We start from the raw sequence: 25505 nt of genomic DNA, 5'->3' as shown, positions 1-25505 counted from the left end.
TGCAGGAAACATTCAAGAGGGCAATCAAAAACAATTACTACCACTCTAGATTTCAATTATAAACATCTCTTCATGACGATCTTTGAGATGAGCTACTTCTCATATAGTAAATTACTGTTTGCGTAGCTGTGTGCATATATTGCTGTCATTTTTAGGACTACTTTTGATCAACAATTTGTGATGGAATTTGTGTAATTTTTTGTGTAACTCTTGCCTCTGTATGGGATCAGGGAGACCAGATATCCCTAATGTGGTGATCTCAGGCTACAACTACTAATTTGCTATATACATTTTCTGTTTAACTGCAGATAATCAAAACGATGTCTCCACCAAGTGCAACATCAAGAAGGAATATTTTAAAACCCATCCATCCATTCTCTTCCACTTCTCCTCAACAAGGTCACGGATGGCTGGAACCTATCCCTGCTACCAAAGTGTGAGAGGTGGGATAAACCCTGATCAGATCGCCAGTCTGACACAGACAGACAAACAATTATTCACACTCAAATTTACACCAGTGGCAATTTAGAATCATCAATTAACCTAATCCTTCTAATTGTATTTCTTTGGACTGTAGGAGAAAGCCAGAATGTCCAGAGAGAACCCACACAAACATGGGGAGAACATGCAAACTCCACACAGAAAGGCCCCAGCGAGATGGTGGGGTCAAACTCAAGACCTTCTTAAGGCAACAGTGCAAACCACGTGCCACCATGCTGCCCATAATTTGAAATATGAAACATTAAAAGGTATTAAGGAACAGTTTATGGATGTGCAAATATGTATAAGCCATTTCCCTTTAATTTAAAGTAAAATTGAAGTAGAAAGGTGTCTGTGATAGACAGCAAGAGTCGTGTTAAAAGCTCCTTTCAAACCAGCACTGTACAAGTAAATACACATTTTAAATGATCTGTATTCCTGGTTTAAACATTTTGATAAAGATCACTTACTTGTATATGTAAGGTGGAAACCCTGATTAGTTCCAGAAGCATTGCTATTAAACTCCAGCCACAGGTGATTAGATGTACTATTGATGACACGACCCATCATGTCTTCACGAGTAAAATTACCAAGGAGGCGTGACGAACTGTTCTCTCCATCATATACCTGTCAATCAAAACAAAGGATTAGGATTTCAGGACATGAATAAAAACATGAGTGTTAGAAATAATGAGGCTGTCAGTGAACATAGGTGCACAGTGCACTCCTGGCTTGGTATGAAAAACCAAAAGGCAATGCATAATGTGGGAGGTAAAGTATAAAAGGCTTATTTTTTAGTTTAGCATCCAATCCATCCATTGCTTTGTGTCCTGTTTCCTTCTCTCTGGCCACCTACTCCAGCTTTTCTTGTGGGACACAGACGTATTCCCAAGCCAGCCAAGAAGCATAATCTCTCTGTCATGCCCTGGGTCTTCCTCTGGGTCTGCTCCTTGTAGGACCCAAAAAGCTTATGGCCATAGTTGAGGAAGGTAGATCAACCAGTAAACTGACAGCTTAGTTTCATGTTCAGATCTCTCTTCACCAAAGTAGGCAAGGACAGCATTCACTTGAGGTAGCAACTCCTTGTGAAACCATGGGTGGCACTCCACACTTTTCCAGCTTTTCTAATTCTCATTCCTACCACTTCCCACACAGCTGTAAACTGCCCCAGTTCAAGGTGAATGTCACTGCTGAATGCCACTGAAGCCAAAAGAGTCACATCACACACAAAAAGCAAAAAGGTGGTTCTCAGGTCACCAAACTAGAGACCTTGTGCACTTGCCTATCTCTAGAGATTCTGTCCACAAAAGTTATGAACGCAAACGATGACAAAGGGCAACCACAGTGAAGTCCAACTCCCACTGGAAATGAGTCTGTATTACGCTATTATAATGGTTGTACTGGATGGCCTATAAAAACAGATCCTGAAGCAACCTCCCACAGGACACCCTGAGGGACAAGTTCGATCCCACACATAATCACACACACAAGGGTTGAGCAAACTCCTACACACCCTAGAATATCCTCATGGCCATAAGGAGTTTGTCCAATATTCAATGACCAGGACAAAAGTGGAATGCATGAGAGGTATGACACACTCTATTGTCCAGTACTCTGACATAGATCTGCTCAGGTGGGCCAATGACAGTGATCCTGCTAAAGTTAACCTCCTAGGACCTGGCGTCCACATATGTGGACATCACATTTTCGGTTGTCTAGACCAAAATACTACATTTTTCTTTACACGGGCCTGATATCCACTTATGAGGACATTATACTGCCACTGTTCTATCGAAATTTAAAGCGAAAGTCCTCATATGTGGATCTCATTTTTCTAAAAAACAAAACAAAACACGTAATTCTTGTTTTTTACATTCATCAGGTCCCAATCAGCCCAAATAGCAAAGAGAAATTAAAAATGCATGCCATGAATGAGTTTGGGTCTTAGGAGGTCAAAGCAAGTCACTTTTTAAAAAATAAAAAGGGAAACCAGCACCCCGGTGGGGCGATCCAGGACAGTCCAGGACATTTAAAAAATTGCTTATCTTATCTGACATTTTGTTTGCCACAATTAAAAGTGGCACAGTGAGCACATTGTATGAACCTACTTTCAATTTTGCTGTTTAATTCTTGTTCGTAACCTCTGGCAAACAGTAAATTTGAAAATCACTTTAAATTCAGTACTGGCAACGGGAATATTGTAGCCCTCAATGAAATATAAAAAGCTGGTTATTCACAGTAAAGGTTGTCTCAAGCTGTCATAAGTGTTCAAAAAGTGTATTTATATTTTGAAAAATTATCCCCCTTCATTTTACAGATGAAACCATTAAAAAGAAATAGAGCATTTTTTTCTCCATAAAAGCTAGAAGCCTCAGTATGCATATTTTTACTAATAACTAAACACACTGGTAAAGCCAAGTCAATGCCTGTGTTTATGTGTGACTTTATTTGATATGCGCATTAAAGGAGGGGAAAAATGAATAAGACTGAAAGCAAGTGAAGACAGGAGTTTTGGTTTACGGTGACACAAAAACGTCTCTCGTTTGTATTTTCTTTGTCGATCACTTACTCACCCTCCTTTTCGATATTCAAATATTACGAAAGCATTAGTGATGTTACCATTTTAGTCTGTGAAGGTTCTCAGTCATCCAGGTCATCGTAGTCAAAGGAGTTTGCAAGGAAAAGCGTCTGGACTTCTTTAAGTTGCTTGAAGACGTTTCACCTCTCATCTGAGAAGATTCTTCAGTTCTAAGGTCAAATGGTGGGGAGTCCCAGATTTAAACCTAGTGGGAGTAACCCCCCAAAGAGGGACAAAAGGACCCCCTGATGATCCTCTAATCGCCTGAGCCAAGGTGTGAAAACGGGTGTGGGTCCCAATCAGCCAGGGTTTCGGGTGAGCTCACTGTGAAACCTGGCCCCACCTTATCATGCGAATTCCTGAGGTCAGATGGCCCAGGATGTGAGTGGGGGTTAAGGCGTCTGGGGAGGGAACTCAAAACTGGATTATAGATGGCAGACAGTTGGTGTCGTAAACCACCGCCTCTGTTCAAAGATGGTCGCTCACAGTGGACATAGATGGCTTCTTTCACTCCTCTTTCAAACCATCTGTCCTCTCTGTCTAAAATATGAACACTGGCATCCTCGAAAAAGTGTCCTTTATCCTTTAGATGCAGATGGACAGCTGAGTCTTGTCCTGTGGAGGTGGCTCTTCTATGTTGTGTCCCCACCATTTGACCTTAGAACTGAAGAAGCTTCTCGGATGAGAGGTGAAATGTCTTCAAGCAACTTAAAGAAGTCCAGACGCTTTTCTTTGTAAGCTCCTTTGGTTACCATTTCAGATTTCTTGCTGAACAGGGTCTCGTTTTAGTTTCCAACAATTCTGGTTTGCAATATATTCATTAATCTGTAATTGTGCACTCATAGAAGCAGCACAAACAAGAGGCAAAACAGCTGGAAGCAATTTATTTCGAATGAGCACATTGAAAGAAGTAGATACAGAGGGTGGAATAATGGCTGCCAAAAAACATCTTTATAACTTGGCAACACAAGAAAGTTGAGCAGAGTATTAGATTGAAGGGCTGTGCTGTGTATTTTACTTACTAAAGCCCCATTATTATGGTTTAAAAATACAGGTTTTCACCAAAACTAAAAATAAGAGGTACTTGTTATCACCAAAGTAAGTTTCTAAGCTAGCACTACATCCACAAAGTGAGCTAGTGACAAACAGAAGTTGCTTTTTTAAACAAGTTTTCATGTTTTATTGAAAATACTGTTTCCAACATTGTAAACATGTAGACAAAGAGGAGAACAGCCCTTAATTTGAAAATAATCTCTCTTGATTCATTTGAAACTATTGAAGGCAGTATTTGGTAGTGAAACTAGCTCACACAATGTGATATAAATATATTGTTCGTGCTTGGGTTGGTTATGCTTATATTTGGCAGACAGTGACATTTCTAAAGATTGCTAATGACAGGTCTGCAGGTCGCAGGAATGCCAAAGAAAATAGACGAAGGCAAGGTAATGTTCTATCTCAAGTCAGTACTGTCAGTCAGCAGAGACACCACCTGCTACAAACATGTACCTAGTTTATATTTGAGTACGTGGCCACTGGAAGCGCAGGTTGAAATTGCATCACAGTATCAGCAGCATTACTCCACTAAACTTCATTTTCTTTCCCATGTTCCCACCCCACAGCTTCCCTCTCAGTGTCCTCCAATTTTGCGTCGTTCCGTCTGCCTCTCTTGCTTTCTGCTTCAGTCTTTCTTTCTTTCTTTCTTTCTTTCTTTCTTTCTTTCTTTCTTTCTTTCTTTCTTTCTTTCTTTCTTTCTCTGTTTCAGTAAAACTCAGTATGGTTAATGAAAAGCCCTGCAGCTCATAAATCAACATGTCACCATCTGCCACCCCTCCTCTCTCTGTCTGTGTGACTCTTTCTCTCGTTCTCACTTGTTCTCTTACCACCTCTATTTTCATAACAATTCCTTCACACCCCGACTTTGTTTCCTTCTCACCCTCCCTCTTTTCTTCAGGCATGGGGGTAAATCTCAGTAAATATGGTCAATCACTGTATTAGCTGATATTTTCAGGCAAATTGAGCTTGGTAAGCCTCTTCTTTAATAGTGCCAGGGCAAAAACTTAGCCAACAGCAAGAGAAATTGTAATGAGCTGCTTCATATATTACAGGAGAGTTTCGCCTCAAGCTGGCTGGAACTGTTAAACAAATGGTTTGTGTTCACAGTGTTCAGCTGCAGTAACAGGAATTAGCTCCATTACTGTTAGCCTGGGGAGTGGCGTGCTAATTGCTAGCCTAAGTGGCACTTTGGGGCTTTTTCTTTTTACTCATCCATTTTAGTTTTGCTGTATGCTTTCTGCTAATTTTGGGGGAAATTTATAATTAATACACTATGATCAGCCACAACATTAAAACCACCTAATTCTAATTTTACGTAGGTCTTGCTAAACTTCAGTGAAGGATCTCCAGCCCTTGGGACAAAAACATGGGATCTCTGGTGGTATCCTGTGGTGACCATATATATGCCTTTAGGGGAGGTTGCAGAGCAGGTCATCCTAATCGGAAGATTGGTGGTTTGATCCCTGGCTGTTCCAAATGTCCTAAGACTATGAATGTGTGTGTGAGATAGAAAGCACTTGAAGGAATGGGTGAATCAAGAGGTTCAACAAGTTATATAAAGTATTTCGAGTGCTCAGGTAGAGTAGAGTAGAGAAGCACGATATAAGAACCAGTCCATTTACCACTTCAGGACCGATATGGGCATTACAGTAAGTCTATAGTTCATGAGGTATTGTATATAGGTTACATCTAAGCAGTTTTTGGTGCAATATCCTATTTGTGAAGACCGTTGTCATCAAGGGGTGATATCTCCATGGGAGATGGATTTGTTCTGCAGTACTGTCCCAGTGGATGTAAATGCGAGACCAAAAGTTTTCTAGCTTGAGCATTGCAAAGTGTCAATCTATTTCAGCTGGTTCTGATGTTGTGGTAGGTCTCCACAGATGTTGTACACATTCACCAAACTGACCCTGAAATAGACATTAAATAAATATTTTAAATAGCTATAGTACAGTGATCCTATCCCATTAAGCATCTGGTATCTTTTTATAACTATTGCTTTTTGCAGTATAGCACACAAGTAACGATGCCCTTGTGCAATATCACTCAGATGTTGGATGGTTAAAATTAGATTTCTTTTAAGATAAAAAAGCTGAAAATCTAAGGATTTTAGTTTGAATATAATACAACACAGGACCAAAAGTAAGAATTTAGTACAACAAAATTGAGTATTTTCAGTTATTTTGTCTGTAGAAACCTCTATTATTTTGGCAGTGCAGTTTCGGGTTTTATTAAGTCATTTGGACCACTTCTATTCTGCTGGGCTTCTGGATACTCCAAGTGATATTTTCAGCAAGTATTCTGGCTTTTCCACAGCTTCCATGGTGTCATCTATAAGTGCCAGCTACCTCTCGCTCTTTGTACTCACAGCTCCATAACTTTACACTTGAGCAATATTTATTACTGTGGTAAACCTGAGCAGATACTATAAAACGTGATGGATCTCAATGGGCCAAACAAGTGTTTTTTTGGGCTCATGTGACAAAATAAGACAGTATATATTCCCAGTATTCACATCAAGCTTTTTTATGCTAATAAGCAAAATTTAATCTTAACAATCAAGTATGTTTTTTCCCATCCATATCCAATCTCTGAGCTGTCACAGAAAACCTAAATCCTAGTGTCCTGTCTGAAGCTCAAGTCCATTTGTTTTTCAGTCTGATTGTGGAAGTAGTGTACCGAGGCAAGTATTTGTTGTGCTATAGCTCAATCTATACCTCATACATGCAGCTGCAACTGTGTTTCAGTGCACAGTTTAGTTTAGAATTATCTTGCTGAAAAAAAACAAACCCTTTCTAGAAAAAGCAGAGATCTGGAGAGCCACATATGTGCACTAATGCACCCCTATAGCATCAAAGAGGATGATTTTGAATGGAAAAGAAGCCAGATGGTTCGATGAGCCCGCTCCTTTTTAGCAAAGAGAAGATGCAGCATCTATATTATATAACTTGGAATTTTGATTCATCAGCCCACAGTACAGTTTTCAATGTTGCCTCAGTCCATCTTAAATGAGCTCGGGATCAGAGAGGGTAACGGCATTTGTTCGAAATGTTGTTTTTTTCTTTACGCTGTATAATTTTAACTTGCATTTGCAGTTGCAGGAACAAACTGTGTTCACTGGCAATGAATTTCTGAGCCCATGCTGTGATTTTCACTGCAAAATCATGTCTCTTCCTAATGTTGCACCACCTGAGGCCTGGTGATTACAACTATTTAATACTGTTTTTCAGCCCTGTCCCCGGTGCACAGAGAATTATATTTTATATTGTAAATGATGTGCTCCAAAATATCTTCATAATTATATGCAGTGGGCCAGAAACATCCGGAATGATCCAGAACAGCCACAGAAATCCAAGTATCCAACATCCTGCCTGCACACTCTGCACATCCTTTTTAACTTCTCATCCCTGTCATTCTTCCCATTCCCGTGTTCCCAAACCAATTCTCTGTGAATAGCACGCATGGTCGTCGATTAATTGCTGTGACAACTGCATATCAGCAATCATAAGACATGATCATTTGACCAATCATGGCTCATTGTTATGCAATTGTATTAGTTTTGATTGTTATGCAACAGTGCTATTCATAAAGATGAAGAATCCTGCAGTCTACTGAGACTGTAGACGTCTACAAAAACGTTGCATCCAGAGGGTTTAAATGACAGTAAAACCAGGTGAGGCTGGCATGCAGTAATGTGTGGTGCAGTTTTATAACAATGCACTGTGTTGGACTGATGCAGGGCAAATTGTGGTATCTATGGGTATTGCTAGGTTATGCAGCAGAAAAGGTGGTAAATGCATATAAATGCATTCAGTTCAGCATTCAATACAATCCACCCCTCACAACTCATCAGGAAACTGACAGACCTGGGTATCAGTTCCCTCATCTGCAAATGGTTACTGGACTTCCTGACCAACCGCCCCCAACATGTCCGGCTGGATAACCGCTGCTCATCTACCATCACAATGAACACCGGTGTACCACAAGGCTGTGTGATGAGCCCTTTCCTCTACTCCCTCTTCACCCACGACTGCAGACCTGCTGATGGTTCCAACACCATCATTAAGTTTGCAGATGACACCACGGTGATTGGCCTCATCAGTGACAACGATGAGGCCGCCTACAGGGAGGAGGTGGATCGTCTGGCTGAGTGGTGCGACAGAAACAACCTGCTGCTTAACACCGAGAAGACCAAGGAGCTCATCGTGGACTACAGGAGGAATGCTGACCCACATCCACCCATCCACATTAAGGGGACGGCTGTGGAGCGTGTGAGCAGCTTCAAGTTCCTGGGAGTCCACATCTCCGAGGATCTCACCTGGACGACCAACTGCTCCAAGCTGGTCAAGAAGGCTCACCAGCGCCTCTTCTTCTTGAGGACTCTGAGGAAGAACCACCTGTCCTCAGACATCCTGGTGAACTTCTATCGCTGCACCATCGAGAGCATCCTGACCAACTGTATAACAGTCTGGTATGGGAACTGCTCTGCCTCGGACCGGAAGGCGTTGCAGAGGGTCGTGAAAACTGCCCAGCGCATCGCCGGAGCACCACTTCCTGCCATAAAAGACATCTACAGGAAGCGGTGTCTGAAAAGGGCTGGGAAAATCATCAAAGACCCCAGTCACCCATCACATGGACTCTTCACCCTCCTGCCCTCTGGGAGGCGCTACAGGAGCCTCCGGACTAAGACCACCAGGTACCGGAACAGCTTCTTCCCCACAGCTGTCAGACTCCTGAACTCTGCCTCCTGACATCTGACCCACGTTAAACTCATGGACTGAACATACACACACCCACAATGGACAACTGTACCCTCAAACACAATAATAACATGGACTGAACCACCACTCACAACCACTAGCACTTTATATAGCCTCTGTAGAAACTATCTACACCCTCACTTATCTTAACTGCACTACTGTATAGCTCTGTGTAAATAATCATTCTGTACATTCGATAATCTTTAATCCTACAACTGTTTACAACTTGCATAGTTCCCATTTCTGTATAGCTGTATATCTCAGATTTCTGTAAAGTTATTTATTTCATATTCTGTATAGTTTTTCATATTTATATCCTGTTCATATCCTGTACATAGCTTGTACTCACTACAGCCTGTACATACTTATAGTTATAGAATATTCACAACATACTTCATACCGTGTACATTATAACATACCATAATAGACCCATTTCTGTAATATACTCACATATCTATATTATTGCTAATATATATTGTAATATATCTATATCACTAAAGCACTTCTGGATGGATGCAAACTGCATTTCGTTGCCCTGTACCTGTGCATGTGCAATGACAATAAAGTTGAATTCTATTCTATTCTATTCTATATATTTCAAGGGGAAAAGCATTTAAAACCTTATTAGTTTAAAAGTCTGCAAACTTTTAAATGATTTTGATTAGGTTTGATGGGATATTTTGTACATGCAATTTTTATTTCCTGTTGACAATTAGATTTCCTTTATCTCCTTTTTCTGAATATACAGGGAATATTTAGGCGTTTGCGTGTCTGTTAACCATCTTGGCGTCACTTTCCTTTTGTTAAAAGGATTTTTACTTTTTTCAAACACATCCCACTGGGAACAGTTCCAGCTTTTACAATGACGTTAAGCCTCTCTAAAAGTCAGGAAGAACCCTGCTAATACAATCTAACTACAGACAGGCTCAGCCAATGCTCTAGGCCTAAGACTGATAATACACTCTAACCACATACTGGCTTAACCATGCCCTCAGGCCTAATACTGCTAAGAGACATTGTGAATAAAAACAGTTTTAGACGATGTCTGTAGGACAGCGCTAAGACTATAAAATAGCTTGCACAATTGCCAACGGGGCATGTACCAGAGCGAGACTTATGAGGATATATGCGCATCAGAAATATCTGTAATTCTCTGTGCAGATGGGAATTTTTTAACATCAAGTTTATAACAAAAAAAATTTCTTGACTAAAAAAAACCCCAAAAAACTCCACATTTTAAATACACTAAAGATCAATGTACCTCTTTCAGTGTCTTAGAAAAAAAGTTCAAGGAGTTTAGATTTTTTTTACTAAATACAAATAAATATATTGTCAAAAAACAAACAAACAAACATTTCTTTGTCCAAAATAAAGGCTGAACGTGAACTCTGTGGTTTATTACATGTTAATGTTATCCTTGAAGTTGGAAGTTTTAACTTGGGAGTCTATGGGCACTGACTTAGTGGCCTTTAGTAGATGTCAATTATTTGGCACTTCACCAGTTTGCTTTTTGAATAATGCAAAAGGGAATACAACAAAGAAACAGCAAAAAAAACTAAAGAAAGAAAGATATTGAAAAGTAAACACTAAACCATGCAGGAGGTGATCATCCAAAATAAAAATAGCTAGCAACACAACAATAAAGCTTGAAACTGGGGTAAAACGTCTCTCTTCTATTGTACAAATTGTGTCAAATAGCTATTCATTTTATTGATGGTACCCCCATAATATGAGTAATGAAAGTGCAAAAAAGCCAACCTTCAAACACAATAATAATTGTACACTGTAGTGGATTCATTAGAGGGTTAATAGAGGAAGAATTGATCCTTCTGTGCCTCTGCTTCCAAAGCATTCATTCAGCATGGATGACTACAGCAGGAGCACCATCAGCACTAATAGGGAAGATGGTTAATAACCCCCTGCAGGGATGTTATTGCTTCTTGCAACAATGTTTAACACATCTAAAAGGTAGGTCTACCTTGACAATACTATTTAACTACATAGCAGGTAAGCCAAGAAACCAGAGACCCTAATGTTATTCACTCTTCTCCTTTTCCTGGACTTGCACATCTCATATAATTAAAGGACAAACATTCCCTGACACATTAATTAGACCAGATGTTCATGGCTAGAACAAAAGCTTTGACACATTATTTCATAGAGTATTCATGCTAGCATCTAGAGCTCAGCAAGCCAAACACGTAATGATTGTTCAAGCAAAGTCAAAGTACATACAGCTTTGCATTTTGACAGCATTTGATAGTATAATCCTGTATGTATTTTGTCTGTCTGTGTGTGTGTGCGTGTGTGTGTGTGTGTGAGAGAGAGAGAGAGAGAGAGAGAGAGAGTCAGTAAATAAATTATACACTTTAGGACTAATTGGTGAAATTTGTCGTTTTTGCATGCATATCTGTGTGTATGTGAGGGTACACACCTTGAGATAATCTCCATCTTGCAATGAGAAGCTCTCAGCTTTCAGCCTGATTCCTTTGCCCTTTTCAGTAGTAATGCGGTAGATGCACTCATGGTTGTTATTGTAGTTGGAGGGGAAATTTGGAGAAAGGAGAACACCTTCTGGTCCCAGTGAGGAGGCCCCACACTCAGCTGTTGCGAGGCAGTAGAGGAGAAGTTACAAAATGAGAACACTTCTATCTAATTATCTCTGAATAGCAGGCTTGGGTTATAATTTATTTAAATGAAAAAAAAACATTCTGCATGACGTGGAGAGAGCATGGCGCATATTAAGTAGCGCCACAAACTTTTTTTCAACTCGGCAGAGACAATGCAAAAGTCTATTAAAAAACAGTGGAAAAGTCTTGAGCCACCGCTCTTATGTTTCTCTAGAAAAATGAGAAATAGGTGAAGTGATGCAAACATAAATGGAAATATAGCAATATGGTATAAAAGGCAAAAACAGAGTTTGCACCGTTCTAAAGAGCTTGAATGTCAATATTCAGTTTGACTACCCTATTTTTTTAACACAGCCTGAACTCTCTCGTAATTTCTTTAAGTAGTCTTCAGAAAAAGTTGAAAGCTTCTTGAAGGTTCATTTTTCTGTCAAGATTATCCCAGTAATCTCAACGTTGGGATTCTGCAGAAGAATTCATATCTGATAGTGTCCCACTGCGTGGTTTTCTATCCATGCTTTTACTGCATTAGCAGTATGTTTGGGATCACTGTTATGCTGAAAAATGAAGCCGTTGCTAATCAGACCTCTTCCAGATGGTACTGCCTGGTGGATCATTTTTAGATGGTACTTTTATGCGTTCATAATACCAACAGTTTTGACAAGATCCCCCAAAATAAAAAGCTTAACTGCCTCCCCGATCCATGACAGAGCCTCCACTGTGTGTTACAGACGGCTGTAGACACTCACTGTTGTACCTCTCTCCTGACCTCCTCTGTACATAAAGATCGATGATGATCTGAACCAAGAATGTAAAAATTGCCTCTGGTTTCCAGTCCAGTTCATGTGTAGCTTAGCATACATCAGCCTTCACTTGGTGTTTCCCTTCTGTAAGAATGGCTTCGTCACTGCCACCTTTTTCAGTGAGGCCACTTCTGATTAGGTTTCATTGAACTATAGGGCCAGATGCATCTCGCAGGTCCTGTGCCAGGTTCTTTGCTAGATGTTTTCCTGTTTCTTCAGAAGATGGCTCTCAGTTATTGTTCATCTTCGGTAGGTAATCTTTTACAGAGATGGGCAGTAAGTAATCGTATTAAAGTAACGTATTACAGTAACGCGTTACTGTAATACGATTACTTTTTTCAAGTAACGAGTAATGTAAGGGTTACTAAAACCCTGATTTTTTTTGCGAGTGTCTCATGACAGTGACGTAAGCGAGTGCCACGTTCGTGACAACAGCTGTGTGCAGATCAACAATGGACAATATATCGAGTGCGAGTATGAGCGTGCAGCGTTTAAAGCCTGGAAGTACTGACCTTACTTTGAGTTTGATTCCGTAAAAAGTGACGAAAACATTAGCGTCCGCTGTTCACTGCGTTGGAAGAAAACTTCTTTTTACAGCGAAAAAACCCCAAAACTTCTGAGCAAACACTGAGTGCGCTACAACGGAACGTGAAATTCACAGAGAAACTCGTGGATTCTTCCACTGACTGCTGCGGCACACCTGCAACAGGGCAAACCTCCGCCTGCTATACAGGTGAAAATAAAGCAACAGGACTGCTGAGTCTTTGATATTTTCTGCTGTGTTTCACTTGCATTTATTTGAAAGACTGAGTGTAAACACAAAATAATATTTTATTTTATTTCATGTGCTGGAATGTGCAGAAAATAGGTTTAAATGTTAAACAAATTTCTTCCAGTCAGAGAATGTTGCATATAATTTATTTTTTGCTTGATGCATAAAGTTAAAATATTAAAACTAATAAAACAAGTTTTAAAAAGAGACTTTTCCATTTGATTACATTTTGTATGATGGATTATGCAGAAAAAGTAGAATTGGGCTGAAAGATCTATCGCTTTATCACCTATTCAGGTTGTAAATCGTGTTTTAAAAAAGTAACTAAGTAACTAAGTAATTAATTACTTTTGAAAATAAGTATTCAGTAAAGTAACGGGATTACTTTTTTGGGGAAGTAATCAGTAATTAGTTACTGATTACTTTTTTCAAGTAACTTGACCAACACTGATCTTTTATACCTACCACTTCCTCTTTTTTCTTCCACTTGTCCAGTTTCCTCAAATTTCTTAAGGGCACACCATGCTGAGATAAGCAACGTTAACAGCTGATAACTCTTTGGTACTCACTTTGTTGGTGCAGAAATACTATTTTATGCCTGTTAAACTGTGCTATCATTGATAATGTTTGTAGTTTCAGCTAAAAGGGGGGGGATTATATGCATTTACAACACACTGCTAGTCACAAAATGCCTGAAGAGACTATTATGTTTAGACACAATACTGGTTCATTCTTTAGGTTAGGGCCCTTTTTTATTCTTGAATGAGTCATATGTCAGATTAACAAACTAAAAACATTGCCCTGAAAATGGTCAGGTGTAAGGACTGGACTGAAAATGAGAGACAAAGCAGCCAATGTTGAAACATTTGAAAGACCTTCAGAAAGCCGGGACAACTACTGTTCAAGTCCAAAAAAAAAAAAAACCCTGCAAAAATATAAAGAAATGACTGCTGGCTCAAGGCTCTTGCACTGTACTGCAGTTCAAAAAGCATTGTCTGAAATATGCTACAAAAACAACAAAATAACTTGAAAATAAACGACAAAACATTGATAAAAGGGCAGAAAAACAAAACAACACACAAAAAAACCCTGTAAACAATAAGGCTGGATAAGTATGTCGGAGAAGTCCTTCATGAAATTATACAGAATGATCTAGCAGGTGCCGTGCCTATCAAAGTTTAGGAATTCATATAAACTGGTACTTTGTACAAATAGTGTTTTGTCATATGCAAATGAGGAGGAGATAAAAGAAGAGAGCCGAGCAGGCTTTTAACTCCCACTGAAGAGGACCACCACTACTTAGAAGAAAAAAAGAGGAAATGGGAGTAATGAGACAGACGAGAGAGGGTGGTTTGAAACAATATAAAACACACTAAAAAAAGACGCAGTGTTTATCAAATCTGAAGAAATTTGAAATTCAAAACAACATTTCTGTAAATGTTCTGTCGTGTCTAAAGCAGATTAAGGTAGGAGGTAAGGAGCATAAATAAAGGAGAGTCACAGCAATTCTTCAGAAATTCCTTTTAAAGTGAAAAGAGTACAATAGAGTGGGAGTAAGAGAACAGAGCCTCGAGAAGAGGGGCAGGAAAGGGATAAAGAGAGAATTGGAAGGGGAAGAAAAGAAGAAGAGATAGCAGATGAACCAAGACAGACAAGCCTGAAAATGCTCAGAAAGAAATTAGAAAAGGGAAAAGGGGAGTAACAAAAGGCACGGTATTAACACTTTTCATATAGCGCCTAATGCCCCAATTATCTATCAAAGGACTGTCAAAATATAGAGGAAGAGAAGGAGAAACAGAAATTTAGACAGAGACAGAGCGCTAAAGAGAGGAACATTTAGAAGGAACGAAAGGGGATGAAACTAGTGCACATTGCCAGCTGCTCTTGCTTAGTTTCCTCTTAGTCAGGCTTGATCTCTTGACAGATAATGCTATTATAGCATTTTCAGTCTGCTCTTTCTGGGCTTCAAAATTACCAGCAACCACCAGTCAGACTCGCAAATTACCACCAGGATCCAAGAAAACATTGATACGCATCAAACGCTAAGAAGTTACAACGTGCAAACAGCAAAATTCTAGCAAATAAAACTAACATTTAACAAGTCGATTATTGTTACGTTAGCAATACAGTAATACTGTTGAATTAGAACAATGCTCCAGGTTTATTCATATGGCCAAGAATTTACTTTAAAAGTTTTGTTTTATTTGCCACCTGCCAGTTGTTTTCATAGAAGAGATAACATCTTCAACATTATATTTTTTAGTTTAATATTACATAAAAAATAGTCTGAATGTAAAAAGAGCATCTCTAATGTCATCCTGTTTAACCTAATAGCACCCTGTTGGTGCAATAACACTAGCAAAATGAATTTGTTAAAAATGACTGTGTAATGAGAGAATAAAGGAATTTTATTTTTTTAATTTACATTTTTTAAGAACACCAAAATTTTTTTTTAAATAACAATACTTTTTTTTTTTTTTTTTTAAGTTTGCAAATATATTCACAACCTCAGAAAGTCCAGTTTGACTCCTGCTAGCAATGGAAATGTTTTTCAAATGAAGAAATAATCTACCATGATTTCTGTTTTGCATGCTGTGGCTATCAATTTATATTTCTGGCAAATCAGTCAACCTAAGCGCTGACATCTTACCTATACATCGTGGTAGCGTGTTGCTCCAGACTCGCCTGCCTCCTCCCAGGCAAGTGATCTTGCTCTCTCCCTCAAGTCGGTAGCCAGGGAAGCAAGAAAAGTTCAATGAATCACCAACTTGAAAGCTGAGTCCCATTCTCCTGCTGGATGCTGGTACACCAGGATCCTCACATGGCTCCAAGTCATACTCTGTAGAGACAAATTGTCATGAGTCAGCATAAAAAGAAAGAAGGTATTAATTAATAAGAAGTGTGCAAAAATTGGTATATTAGCCAACACTAGAAAGAAATGCATTAACACTACATGTAAGCATTTGGAGCTGTGTCACTTAAGAGTCATAAAGACTCATTTTAAATTCCCCAGAATAATTTAAATACTTAAAGATTAATTTATTAAACTGTCATTAGCTTAAATTACAAGCATGTTAAAAAGGACACATTTGATTTAGTTTTCCCTGCTTCATCTCATTATGAAAACATATGCAGCAGTCTCATCTAAGACTGCTTCATCCACTGAGATAGGAAGCTCTGTAATCTGTAGTGCCAAATAGGTTTGAAATACTTAAGAAAACTGTCAAAAATTAGTGTATCATGTATCAGGTCCCAAATAAAAGCGTTTAAATGTAAGTGCAGCACTTAACCAGATGTACTGCATATCTGCCAAAATAACCAGTTAGGTTTAATAATGCATAAAACCCATTTTTCATCGCATATTAAAAAGTTACTTGAGCAGGTGAAACACTGTATCTAACAATTTGGTTTATTAGTTTGAAAATTTCAACAGTCTGCCATTAAAGAAAAGTCAGTGAATTTGTTATTTATTTATTTATTTTTTGGTAAGGGATCATCATACAGTCACTAACAGGCCAACTTAATAAGCCTTGTAATTTGCTTTAAAATGAATTTTAGCCAATGCAATGCTAAAAAAGAAGTAAAAAAATTGTGTTCAGGTGTTCTTACCTGAGAAAGTGATATTAAATCCTTCGTAACTCATGGAAAAATCTGAAATAAACCGTAGCTGAGCGCTGAAGTTCCCATAGAGTCCGGCTTTAACACTAGGAGGCAGCACGGAGCCAGTGAGTCGAGCTACCGGAACCTGAAAATTGCCATCCTCTGTGATTGACAAGTAGTCATGGTTCTCTTCCAGATGGAAAGTGTGGAAAACCAAATGGACTCCTGAAAGAACAGATGGCAAAATGGATAGATGGATGAAAGGATAGATGAATGCAAGAATGGATGGATAGGCATGCAGTGTAAGATAGACAGTTACAGATATGCAAAGCATACACTCTATCAGGCAATATATATAAGCAATAGTCTAAGCCACTGTACATGAGATTCTTATCCATCATCCAGTACCATCAGTGAGGAATATGCTCTGTCCCAAATCCATCTTGCATAATGTGTAAGTCATATAAAACTATCTGCAGTGACAAGAAAACCATAGAACCCCCACAGCGCTCTGATCTCAACATCTCTGAGTCAGTCTGGCATTACATGAAGAGGCATTACATGAACATAGTGAGAGGGCTGTGGCAAGTTGTCTAAGAGAACTATTTTTTACACTTGAAAAATTGTCCAAGTGTACACTGGAGAATTTGTGGCAAAGAGCAGCCACATTTCATTGCCTAACACATTTTTCCATATTATTAAAATATGAAAAAATACATATTTTAACATGTTATAACCAGTGATTGACATTTCCATTACATTTGAGCATTCTTACCTTTTCCATGGGACACTTCTATAGTCCAGGTGCAGTTAAGAGAATTGGGGTAGAAGTCAGGAAAGCCAGGAGACAGAATTGTTCCCGTTTTACCATAAACATAACCTCCACAAAGAGCTGAAAATGTGACAGACAGAGAAGATTGGAACACAGCTGGATATTTTCTTTTATTCAAAAAACTAAAAATGTACACGTCTTCAGTACCGTTAAGAGGTCGCCACCAGTGATCGGTGTAATGAGTTCCAAAGTAACATGTTACTATTGTCACATTACATTTTTCAGTAACACAAGAAAGTATTGCATTATTGTACTTAATTCAGTAATCATGTTATAGTTCAATTATGTAGTTACTTGTATTACAAAGGGTCTTTAGTTGACTGCATAATGGCGAACATGCCTTTCCCTTCCAGGGAGGAGGAAAATGGTGGGGTGCTCTACAACTTTTGAGAAGCGACAATATGGACACTACATTTGTTTTTATTGCACGCAGGACAATAGCACAATGGTAAAGTGAAAACTGCGTCCAAGACAGAAACATAATGCTGCTAACACAGCTTGGCTCATTACAAGTATGTGAAAAGTGACAGCATGCTTTGACAAAGCTTCTAGCGTTGTAGCATCCATTTCTACATGTTAGAGTAGAATCAGTGTGGAAAACATTTTGAAATCTCTTAGAGTTGGTTTTCAACTTTGCTTTTTGTTCAAACTTAGCAACACTAAAATAAAGACTATAGTGATGCTTTCGTTATTTCAGATTGGAACCAGGCTGCAGGAGAGGGGGCTGAGGTAGATATTCTTAACCGGTAACTATGTGACAATACATTTTAGGTCATGACACAAAATTAATGTGATTAATTACTTTCACCATGGATAACTAAGTAAGTACAGTATTACATTATTATCTTTTAAAAAAGAAACCAGCATTTCTAATAGATTACTTCTTTTTTGAGTAACGATCCCAACTCTGCTCACCACCTACTGGCAGATTAATATAAATTCTTTATTAAATTCCTGGGACCTTGGCTTTTTTCCCCCCAGCCTGCAGAAAATCCCCCCTGAATTTGGTGTAGTTAGCATGGTGTTAAATTCAGGCCTGTACTGAAGACTTACTCTATGATTACATAAGAAGAAAGATTAATGTACAGTAGAACAACGTATAATAATAAAGAATAAAGATCTTAAGATGTTAGTCATACATAACTCTAATACCAAAACCTGGTGTCTCAGGTCTTGTATGTAAATCGACCTGTTATGCGTGCAAACATTTTACTGTATAGTATGAGCAGTGAGCAATGAGCAGTGTTGATTTCAGCAAACACCCTTTGTGTTAGAAAAGCTTTTGCAAAGAGATTTTGCAAAGTGAACGAAACAAAGGTTAAAGATGAGCTTACTGCAGAAACAAAAGGACAAAAGGAAAGAGCAGGGAGAATGTCACAGACAAACAGAGACTGGTTTGTTAAAAGAGAGTGAGAGATTGGTGTGTGTGTGTGTGTGTGTGTGTTACCAGATACCTAGCCTCCACACAGAGAAATTCACTGATATGGAACGGGACAAATTCATTTGGGGTACTGCAGAATGAAAAATGCCATAGCAATGTAATGGAGAGTAAAAGAGAGCTAGCAGTACATCAGAGACTTCTGAACTAAGATAATATATTGACTCTTTGCTTCTCTTTGACTGAGCTTTCATCGCTTTCAGTACTATTCAGAGCAGTTCAGATAAATTTTATTCAATTAAAGCGCTTCAAGGTGTTTGACTGGCATGGCAATAAAAGGAATCTCTTTGTCAGCTATAACACAAATGGATTCCAGACTATAAACAAAACAAACAGACAAAACATTTTTCTTCACTGTCAATTTATATATATTTTGGTACACAAACGCATCTTTTAGCTACAGAGATAAATGCAGTAGTCATTTGTTTGGTGAAAGGTTTATAAAAAGACTATTTATGATTTTGCATTTATGAGGACAGATTTCACAGCTCCTCTAATTTCTTCGTGCTGCAGGTACTCCAGCGTGCAGACCTCGTCTTCACCCCTCTCTCTCTCTCAATCTCTCAGTCTGATCATTTTTCTTCCTACTATTCTATATCATATTTCAACAGGGCTGGGGTTGATTTCAGAAGCTGTGATACGAGCTGTTCCCTCTCACTGACTAGCTGTCTTGTGAGTGTTGCGGTAACCTGTGCCAGCTTTTCAGACTCCCATCAGGATTTGGCAAAAACTAGGACACTGTCTGACTAAATGACCCTTGTTAAGGGAAGCACATGCGCATGTCTGTCTGTAGGGCTGTGCCATATGACCAAAATCTCATATCCCGATATAAGACATCTATAATCCCGATAACGATATAAATCACAAAAATGTAACATTTTCTGGAAATTCTGTGAATCTCGGGCAGCTCGACTTGCGGGAAGTGTTTCCAGCTGGACGTCGTGTGTCTGGAGTCGAGTGTTTTAACCGATGCATGAAACAATACATTTTTAGACATAAGTTGTAACAGCCGCCGTTTTCTTTGTGAGTATTTATTACACGGCGTGCTGCGGGGAAAAGTCTGTTCTAACGTTTGAGTCTAAGGTTTATTTTTTAGCACCTGGCGGCTCTTTTTTTACTTCTCATCCGTAAATAATCTGCTCTTTCACGTGATTCAGTTTATTCTGAAAAGTCTCAACAGGATCTTGAGCTTTATTGTGAAAGGTAAGCGGACACGCGATGGTGTTACCGTCGTTGTGGTTAAAACAGGCGCTCGTAGTGTGGTTATATTAAATATAAGAGAAAGAGAGAACTTTAAGAAATTAATATAGCCACTACAGGGACCATCAAAACGATGAAAAAATATTGCCTTAGTTTATTTTGCGACACCACGAAACAAACGATAGCGTAAAATGAAACGATAGACCAATATATATCGTTATGTCGAACAGGCCTATCTGTCTGTACGTAATGTATGTAACGTGTGTAACGGTTCATACTTTGGTGGTCCTAATCATCTGTGTGTGAAAAGAGAGAGAGAGAGATCATTAAGAAAATGTGTGTGAGAAACTGTGAGGTGTATAACAATGCATAGAAAGAATGTGACAAGAAAGAGAGACGATTCATGACCAACAAAAAAAAAAAAAAAAATGAAACAGAAAGAGGCTGGATTCTAAAGAAAGACCTGCTTGGTTTTCAGAGAGGAGAGATAAATATATAGAGATAGCATATCAGTTTTCAGCATCATTCCTCCTCCTTCCCTTTTCTTAGTCTTTAAATACATTCTTAGTCTTCTTAAGTGATTCTCTAACTTTGGTCACTTCTAACAAGTTGTTGTCTTGGCACCAACTGCATGCTTTAAAATGTCACAGCACCCCTTCAATACTCTTCCTGACACATAAAAGAGCAGCCAGCGTTATCTGTTTGGTGATTTAACTGACCTGCAGGAATAAGATGAATAGTTTGTGTTGAATAGACGTTCTGGCATTACTGAAAGGGAATGGTGCCTGCATGCCTGGGGGGGTGATGACATGTCATTTTGCTTTTTATTTTAAATGCAGTGCTGTCTGTGTAATGTAGTGTGTATGAAATGTTAACTGTGCCTCTGAGACTGTCCTGTAAATAACATTATTGCCATTAATGGGTGCGAGTGTGTGTATGAATCGCTTCCAGCATGCCTGTGGGAGAGCTTAAAGATGATTTCTTTGCTCTTTTAAATAGAATAACCAAGAATTTTGTGAGTAGATATTGTAGGTTTGCTCAGTATTTGCAAGACTTGTTGTTTTGTCCCACACTTCCACAACATGCAGCCAAGTGTGATTAATCTAAATTTCAGTAGTGTAATAATATACTTAACACATAATTCCACTGTGATCTTTGCCCAAAAGCACACTATATCTCACATTACATTAAGTCAAGTCTTACACACCATTTCAGAAAAGTGCCATTCTGAAATAACGTGTCTTATAATGTGACAGCTGTCTCATTCAGTGGCATGCCTGGCTGAAAATTGAAAATGTCACAGTGCCGGTTTAAAACTATTTGCCTTACATGGCTGCAAGTATGACATAGATTGCTTTGCCATGAACTTACTCCTAACTTGTGATATCCTTTCATTTTCATATTTGATTATGTTCAATTGGCAGAGCAGATGAGATGCTGTTTGTTTAACTCCCACCATAGCATAAGCTGTGGAAAAACGCTCACTAGGAAGCCCTTTGAATAGCCAGGGAGCATCTGTTTCAGTAATTTCTATTGACCTAAATAAGTTCACAAAGGCTAAATGTCCAGCTTGAGTCATTGTGGTGGGAGTGAAGACTGTTTGCTCAATTACAGCTGTCTGTTGCAAAAAGTTAAAGGGCAAAAGGCAGAAGTGAGAGAACAGACTTTTTTTTCTTCAATATTCTGCTATGAAGGAAAGTAGCTACTGGTGTCACTGAAAGCACCTTCCCTTTCAAATGTCTTTTACCTCTGACACAGACTGATCCTCTTTTCTGCCTCTTCCATCTTTAGTCTCCTGTATTTTGTGTTGATATTCAAACGAGGTTTCAATGTTCAGGGTCAGTGTAGAAATGAAGTGACCACGCAGAAAATTTAGTATAAACAGTAATCTGCAGAAATCTTGAGCCACCCATCAATTCTTTACTTTTTGCTACCAAATGGAGAATACGGATAGAGATTTATTAAAGTGCATGCAAAATTGCGCCAACATAAGGAAACACAAAAGAAGTTTCTGTGCAACTTCAGTGAGCATGAATGTCAATATTTGGTTATGACCACCTTTATTCCTCAACACAGCCTGAACTCTCTTGAGCAAGCGTACTTTTAATGAATCTAGGTAGTTTTCAGGAATAGTCCTCCAAGGTTCTTGAAGGACATTTAAAGCTCTTCTTTGGATGTTGGCCAGATTTAGTTCTGTTCTCTGTCAAGATGATCCCACATTGCTTCAATAATATTGACATCAACGCTCTGGGGAGGCCAGTCCATGATTGATATGTTCTGTCTTGTTTGCAATGCTGAAAAAGGAAGCTGCTTTCCTCTACCTGCTTTATCACATGGTAGAGGAAAGTTTAACTGTACTTTTTTGAGTTCAGAATCCACTTGTTTTGACAGCATCAACTGACTGAAATTGACAAATGATGTGTTTTTTCACTAGGCTGCTAGTAACAAAGTGCTTAAAGGGGCAATTTAAAAACTGCCTCCTTGCTACTTTATATTGTCTGTTATGTGTAGACACAAAGCTGTCCCCTGAGTTAGAGGCTTATTTTATTTTTTGAATGATTCATATGTCAGTGGTAAGTGGCTTAACAAACAAAAAAACATTCCCTTAAAAATGTTTAGCTATGAGGACAGGATTGAACATGAGTGAAAAAAACAGTGTCTCTAGATCTTCAGAGAAAATGTACATACAGCAGATGTCAAGTTCAGTGTGCATCTGCCTGTATGTTGTAGCCAAGTGATAGAATGGAGCCCTGTCCAAGGTGCAGCGAACACAAGTGTGTTTATGCACCTTTGGAACAATTAAATTTTCTCTTTTAATTTATTTTAGCCTTGCAGTTTGGACACATCATTCTTTCTAAAGAATAATCTTTAAATGAGACTGGCACATGTTGTACCAAAGCTTTTCAAGGACACATATTCATTTATTTAGACACCGAAAGACAGAGATGTATATAGTTATAGTTGAGATGGATTGTAAGAAAAGTGCTAAATAGTATAACAAAGTCTGATATTTAGCAATCTTTCAAAAGTCTATCAAAGCAAGATGCAATTTCAACTTTTCCTGTAGTGCCAGATTAACTTAAAAAAGAGCTCATACATTGATTTCCAGTGTAAATAAAATGATTAGATAAAAATCCCTACAAAAGACTGTGGTGGCTACTATTTCTTAGTTGCAATATTCAGTTGGAGAATTAAAAACATCAACTCTAAAACACACATAATCAATCAAACAACAATTTGGCCAGAATTAAATTCAGCTCAAGATGACTTATTTTGCCAATGAAAGCATTTAATGCAGCTTTTGGCTTGAGAGGTGTATTTATAAAGCTATTTCAAGCTGTTCTCCCAACTAAGCACTTCTGGAGGCAAAAACTGGGCAATGTCTTTAGTTAAAAGAAAACAAACCCCAAACCACAATGGCCTGCTCTGTCAGTATGTGCTGTATGTTGACAACGTTTTTTCACTCTTTTCCATGTTTAGAGAATGTGAAACTATGTGTGAGGTGAGTCACGAGAGAACAGCATTCGCCCCTGATTGTATTACTCACGCTACAGGGTAATTCCTGTAAGAGATCAAATAAAATAAAAGAAGATACTAACCATCACAACTGGGAAGAGCGTGACTCCACTGATGATTCTGCTCGCAAACAATTGGCTCCTGATCGCTAAGTGTGTATCCCGGGTCACATGTAAATGACACACGAGAGCCAATGGAAAAGCTGCTGCCATGGCGACGACCATTCACTGGGATACCAGGATCAAGACACGAGTCTGACTCCATTTTCACACCTGAAAATCACATCACACAACCGCCGCAGTGTCAAAAGGTTGAGTGTATTTGCGTCTGTAAGCAATTTCGAGTGTGTCTACCAGGCATTTCAGTCTATCAGTCATTTAGACTTACTTTCATATCTGATGCTGAAGCCTGTGGCAGAGCGGCTGTTGTCTGTAGTGAACAACAGGAACAGGAAGTTTGATGTGGAAATCAGGAAATGAGGCGCTTGGGTACCATGGTATTCGCCGATCAGGAGAGAGGATGCTGAGGGGCCATCCCTGATCTCCAGTGTGTCATAGTTGACTTCTGTCTGGAACCTAGAGAAACAAAAAAAAAACAAAAAAAAACACGCACATGAAATTCACAACTGCAAGTTATACATGTTAATAAATTCCAACGCTGAAAAAAGAGAAACTCGCCAATATTGTTCATTTTGCACAATTTATCCACTGTAGGCAAAAACAAAACAAAACACTGAGCTATAACAAAGTACTACCATATAAGAAACTTGACTGATATGTAAGCAATCAATCAGTCACACCTATTGCTGACTGTCTGAGTGGTGTCCCAGAAATGATGTGGGCTTCATAGATAATTGGCAAACCTTCTGGAGGAAACCTGGTGTTGAGAGACGGCATCCATCCCACTTTGGATGGAGCAGCTCTCATTTCTAGAAATATGGACAAATTTATTAAAACCCCCGAAAATATGACTATCCAGAGTTGGGACCAGGAAGCAGAGTTGCAGTCTTACACGCCTCTCTGCAGCTTCTCTCCTCCTGCTACCCCCCCAAAAACCCATCTCCATAGAGACTGTGTCAGCTTCCAAAAAGACAAAAAAACAAACTAAAAACCAGCAACAAACAACTTAAATATAAACAATTACAAAGAAAGAACAATACAGTACTCTGGACCAAAGAGTAAAACAGTGAAATGTGGATTATTAAATATTAGGTCTCTCTCCTCCAAGTCTCTGTTAGTACATGACTTAATAATTGATCAACAAATTGATTTACTCTGCCTTACAGAAACCTGGTTGCAGCAGGATGATTCTGTTAGTTTAAATGAATCAACACCCCCGAGTCATTCTAACTACCAGAAATCTCGAAGCACAGGCCGAGGGGGCGGTGTGGCAGCAATTTTTCACACCAGCCTATTAATTAATGAAAGACCAAGACAGACTTTTAATTCATTTGAAAGCCTGATGCTTAGCCTCGTCCACCCCAGCTGTGAAACTCAGAAACCAGTCTTACTTGTTATCATCTATCGTCCACCTGGGCCTTACACAGAGTTCTCTCTGATTTCACAGACTTTTTATTGGATTTAGTTCTGAGCTCAGATAAAATAATTATTGTGGGTGATTTTAACATCCATGTAGATGCTAAAAATGACAGCCTCAACATGGCATTTAATCTGTTATTAGACTCAATTGGTTTTTCTCAAAATGTAAAAGAACCCACCCACCACTTTAATCACACTCTAGATCTTGTTTTAACATATGGCATAGAAACTGAACATTTAACAGTGTTTCCTGAAAACCCTCTGCTGTCTGATCATTTCCTGATAACATTTACATTTACAATAATTGA

The 25505-nt window shown here is 38.8% G+C and overlaps 1 protein-coding gene across 1 annotated transcript in view; it reads right to left on the bottom strand.

Annotated features, from left to right (window-relative positions):
* csmd1b (CUB and Sushi multiple domains 1b) overlaps positions 1–25505 on the bottom strand; it is a 208127-nt gene that overhangs the window by 106621 nt on the left and 76001 nt on the right. Inside the window, exons 15-21 of the mRNA XM_085452803.1 lie at positions 24047–24234; positions 23743–23931; positions 17449–17565; positions 16683–16898; positions 15724–15912; positions 11306–11475; positions 951–1107 (exon numbers count right to left, since the gene is read on the bottom strand). Coding sequence (XP_085308929.1) covers positions 951–1107; positions 11306–11475; positions 15724–15912; positions 16683–16898; positions 17449–17565; positions 23743–23931; positions 24047–24234 — 1226 coding nt within the window. The remainder of the gene's footprint in view (positions 1–950; positions 1108–11305; positions 11476–15723; positions 15913–16682; positions 16899–17448; positions 17566–23742; positions 23932–24046; positions 24235–25505) is intronic.

The sequence above is a fragment of the Copadichromis virginalis genome, linkage group LG1 (genome assembly GCF_057382275.1).
Source record: "Copadichromis virginalis isolate Kocher_CV1m ecotype Utaka linkage group LG1, C_Virginalis_male_GT1.1, whole genome shotgun sequence".
NCBI classification, from domain to species: domain Eukaryota; kingdom Metazoa; phylum Chordata; class Actinopteri; order Cichliformes; family Cichlidae; genus Copadichromis; species Copadichromis virginalis.
Note: the sequence above shows the minus strand (reverse complement) of the source record. Positions and strands in the feature narration are given on the sequence as shown.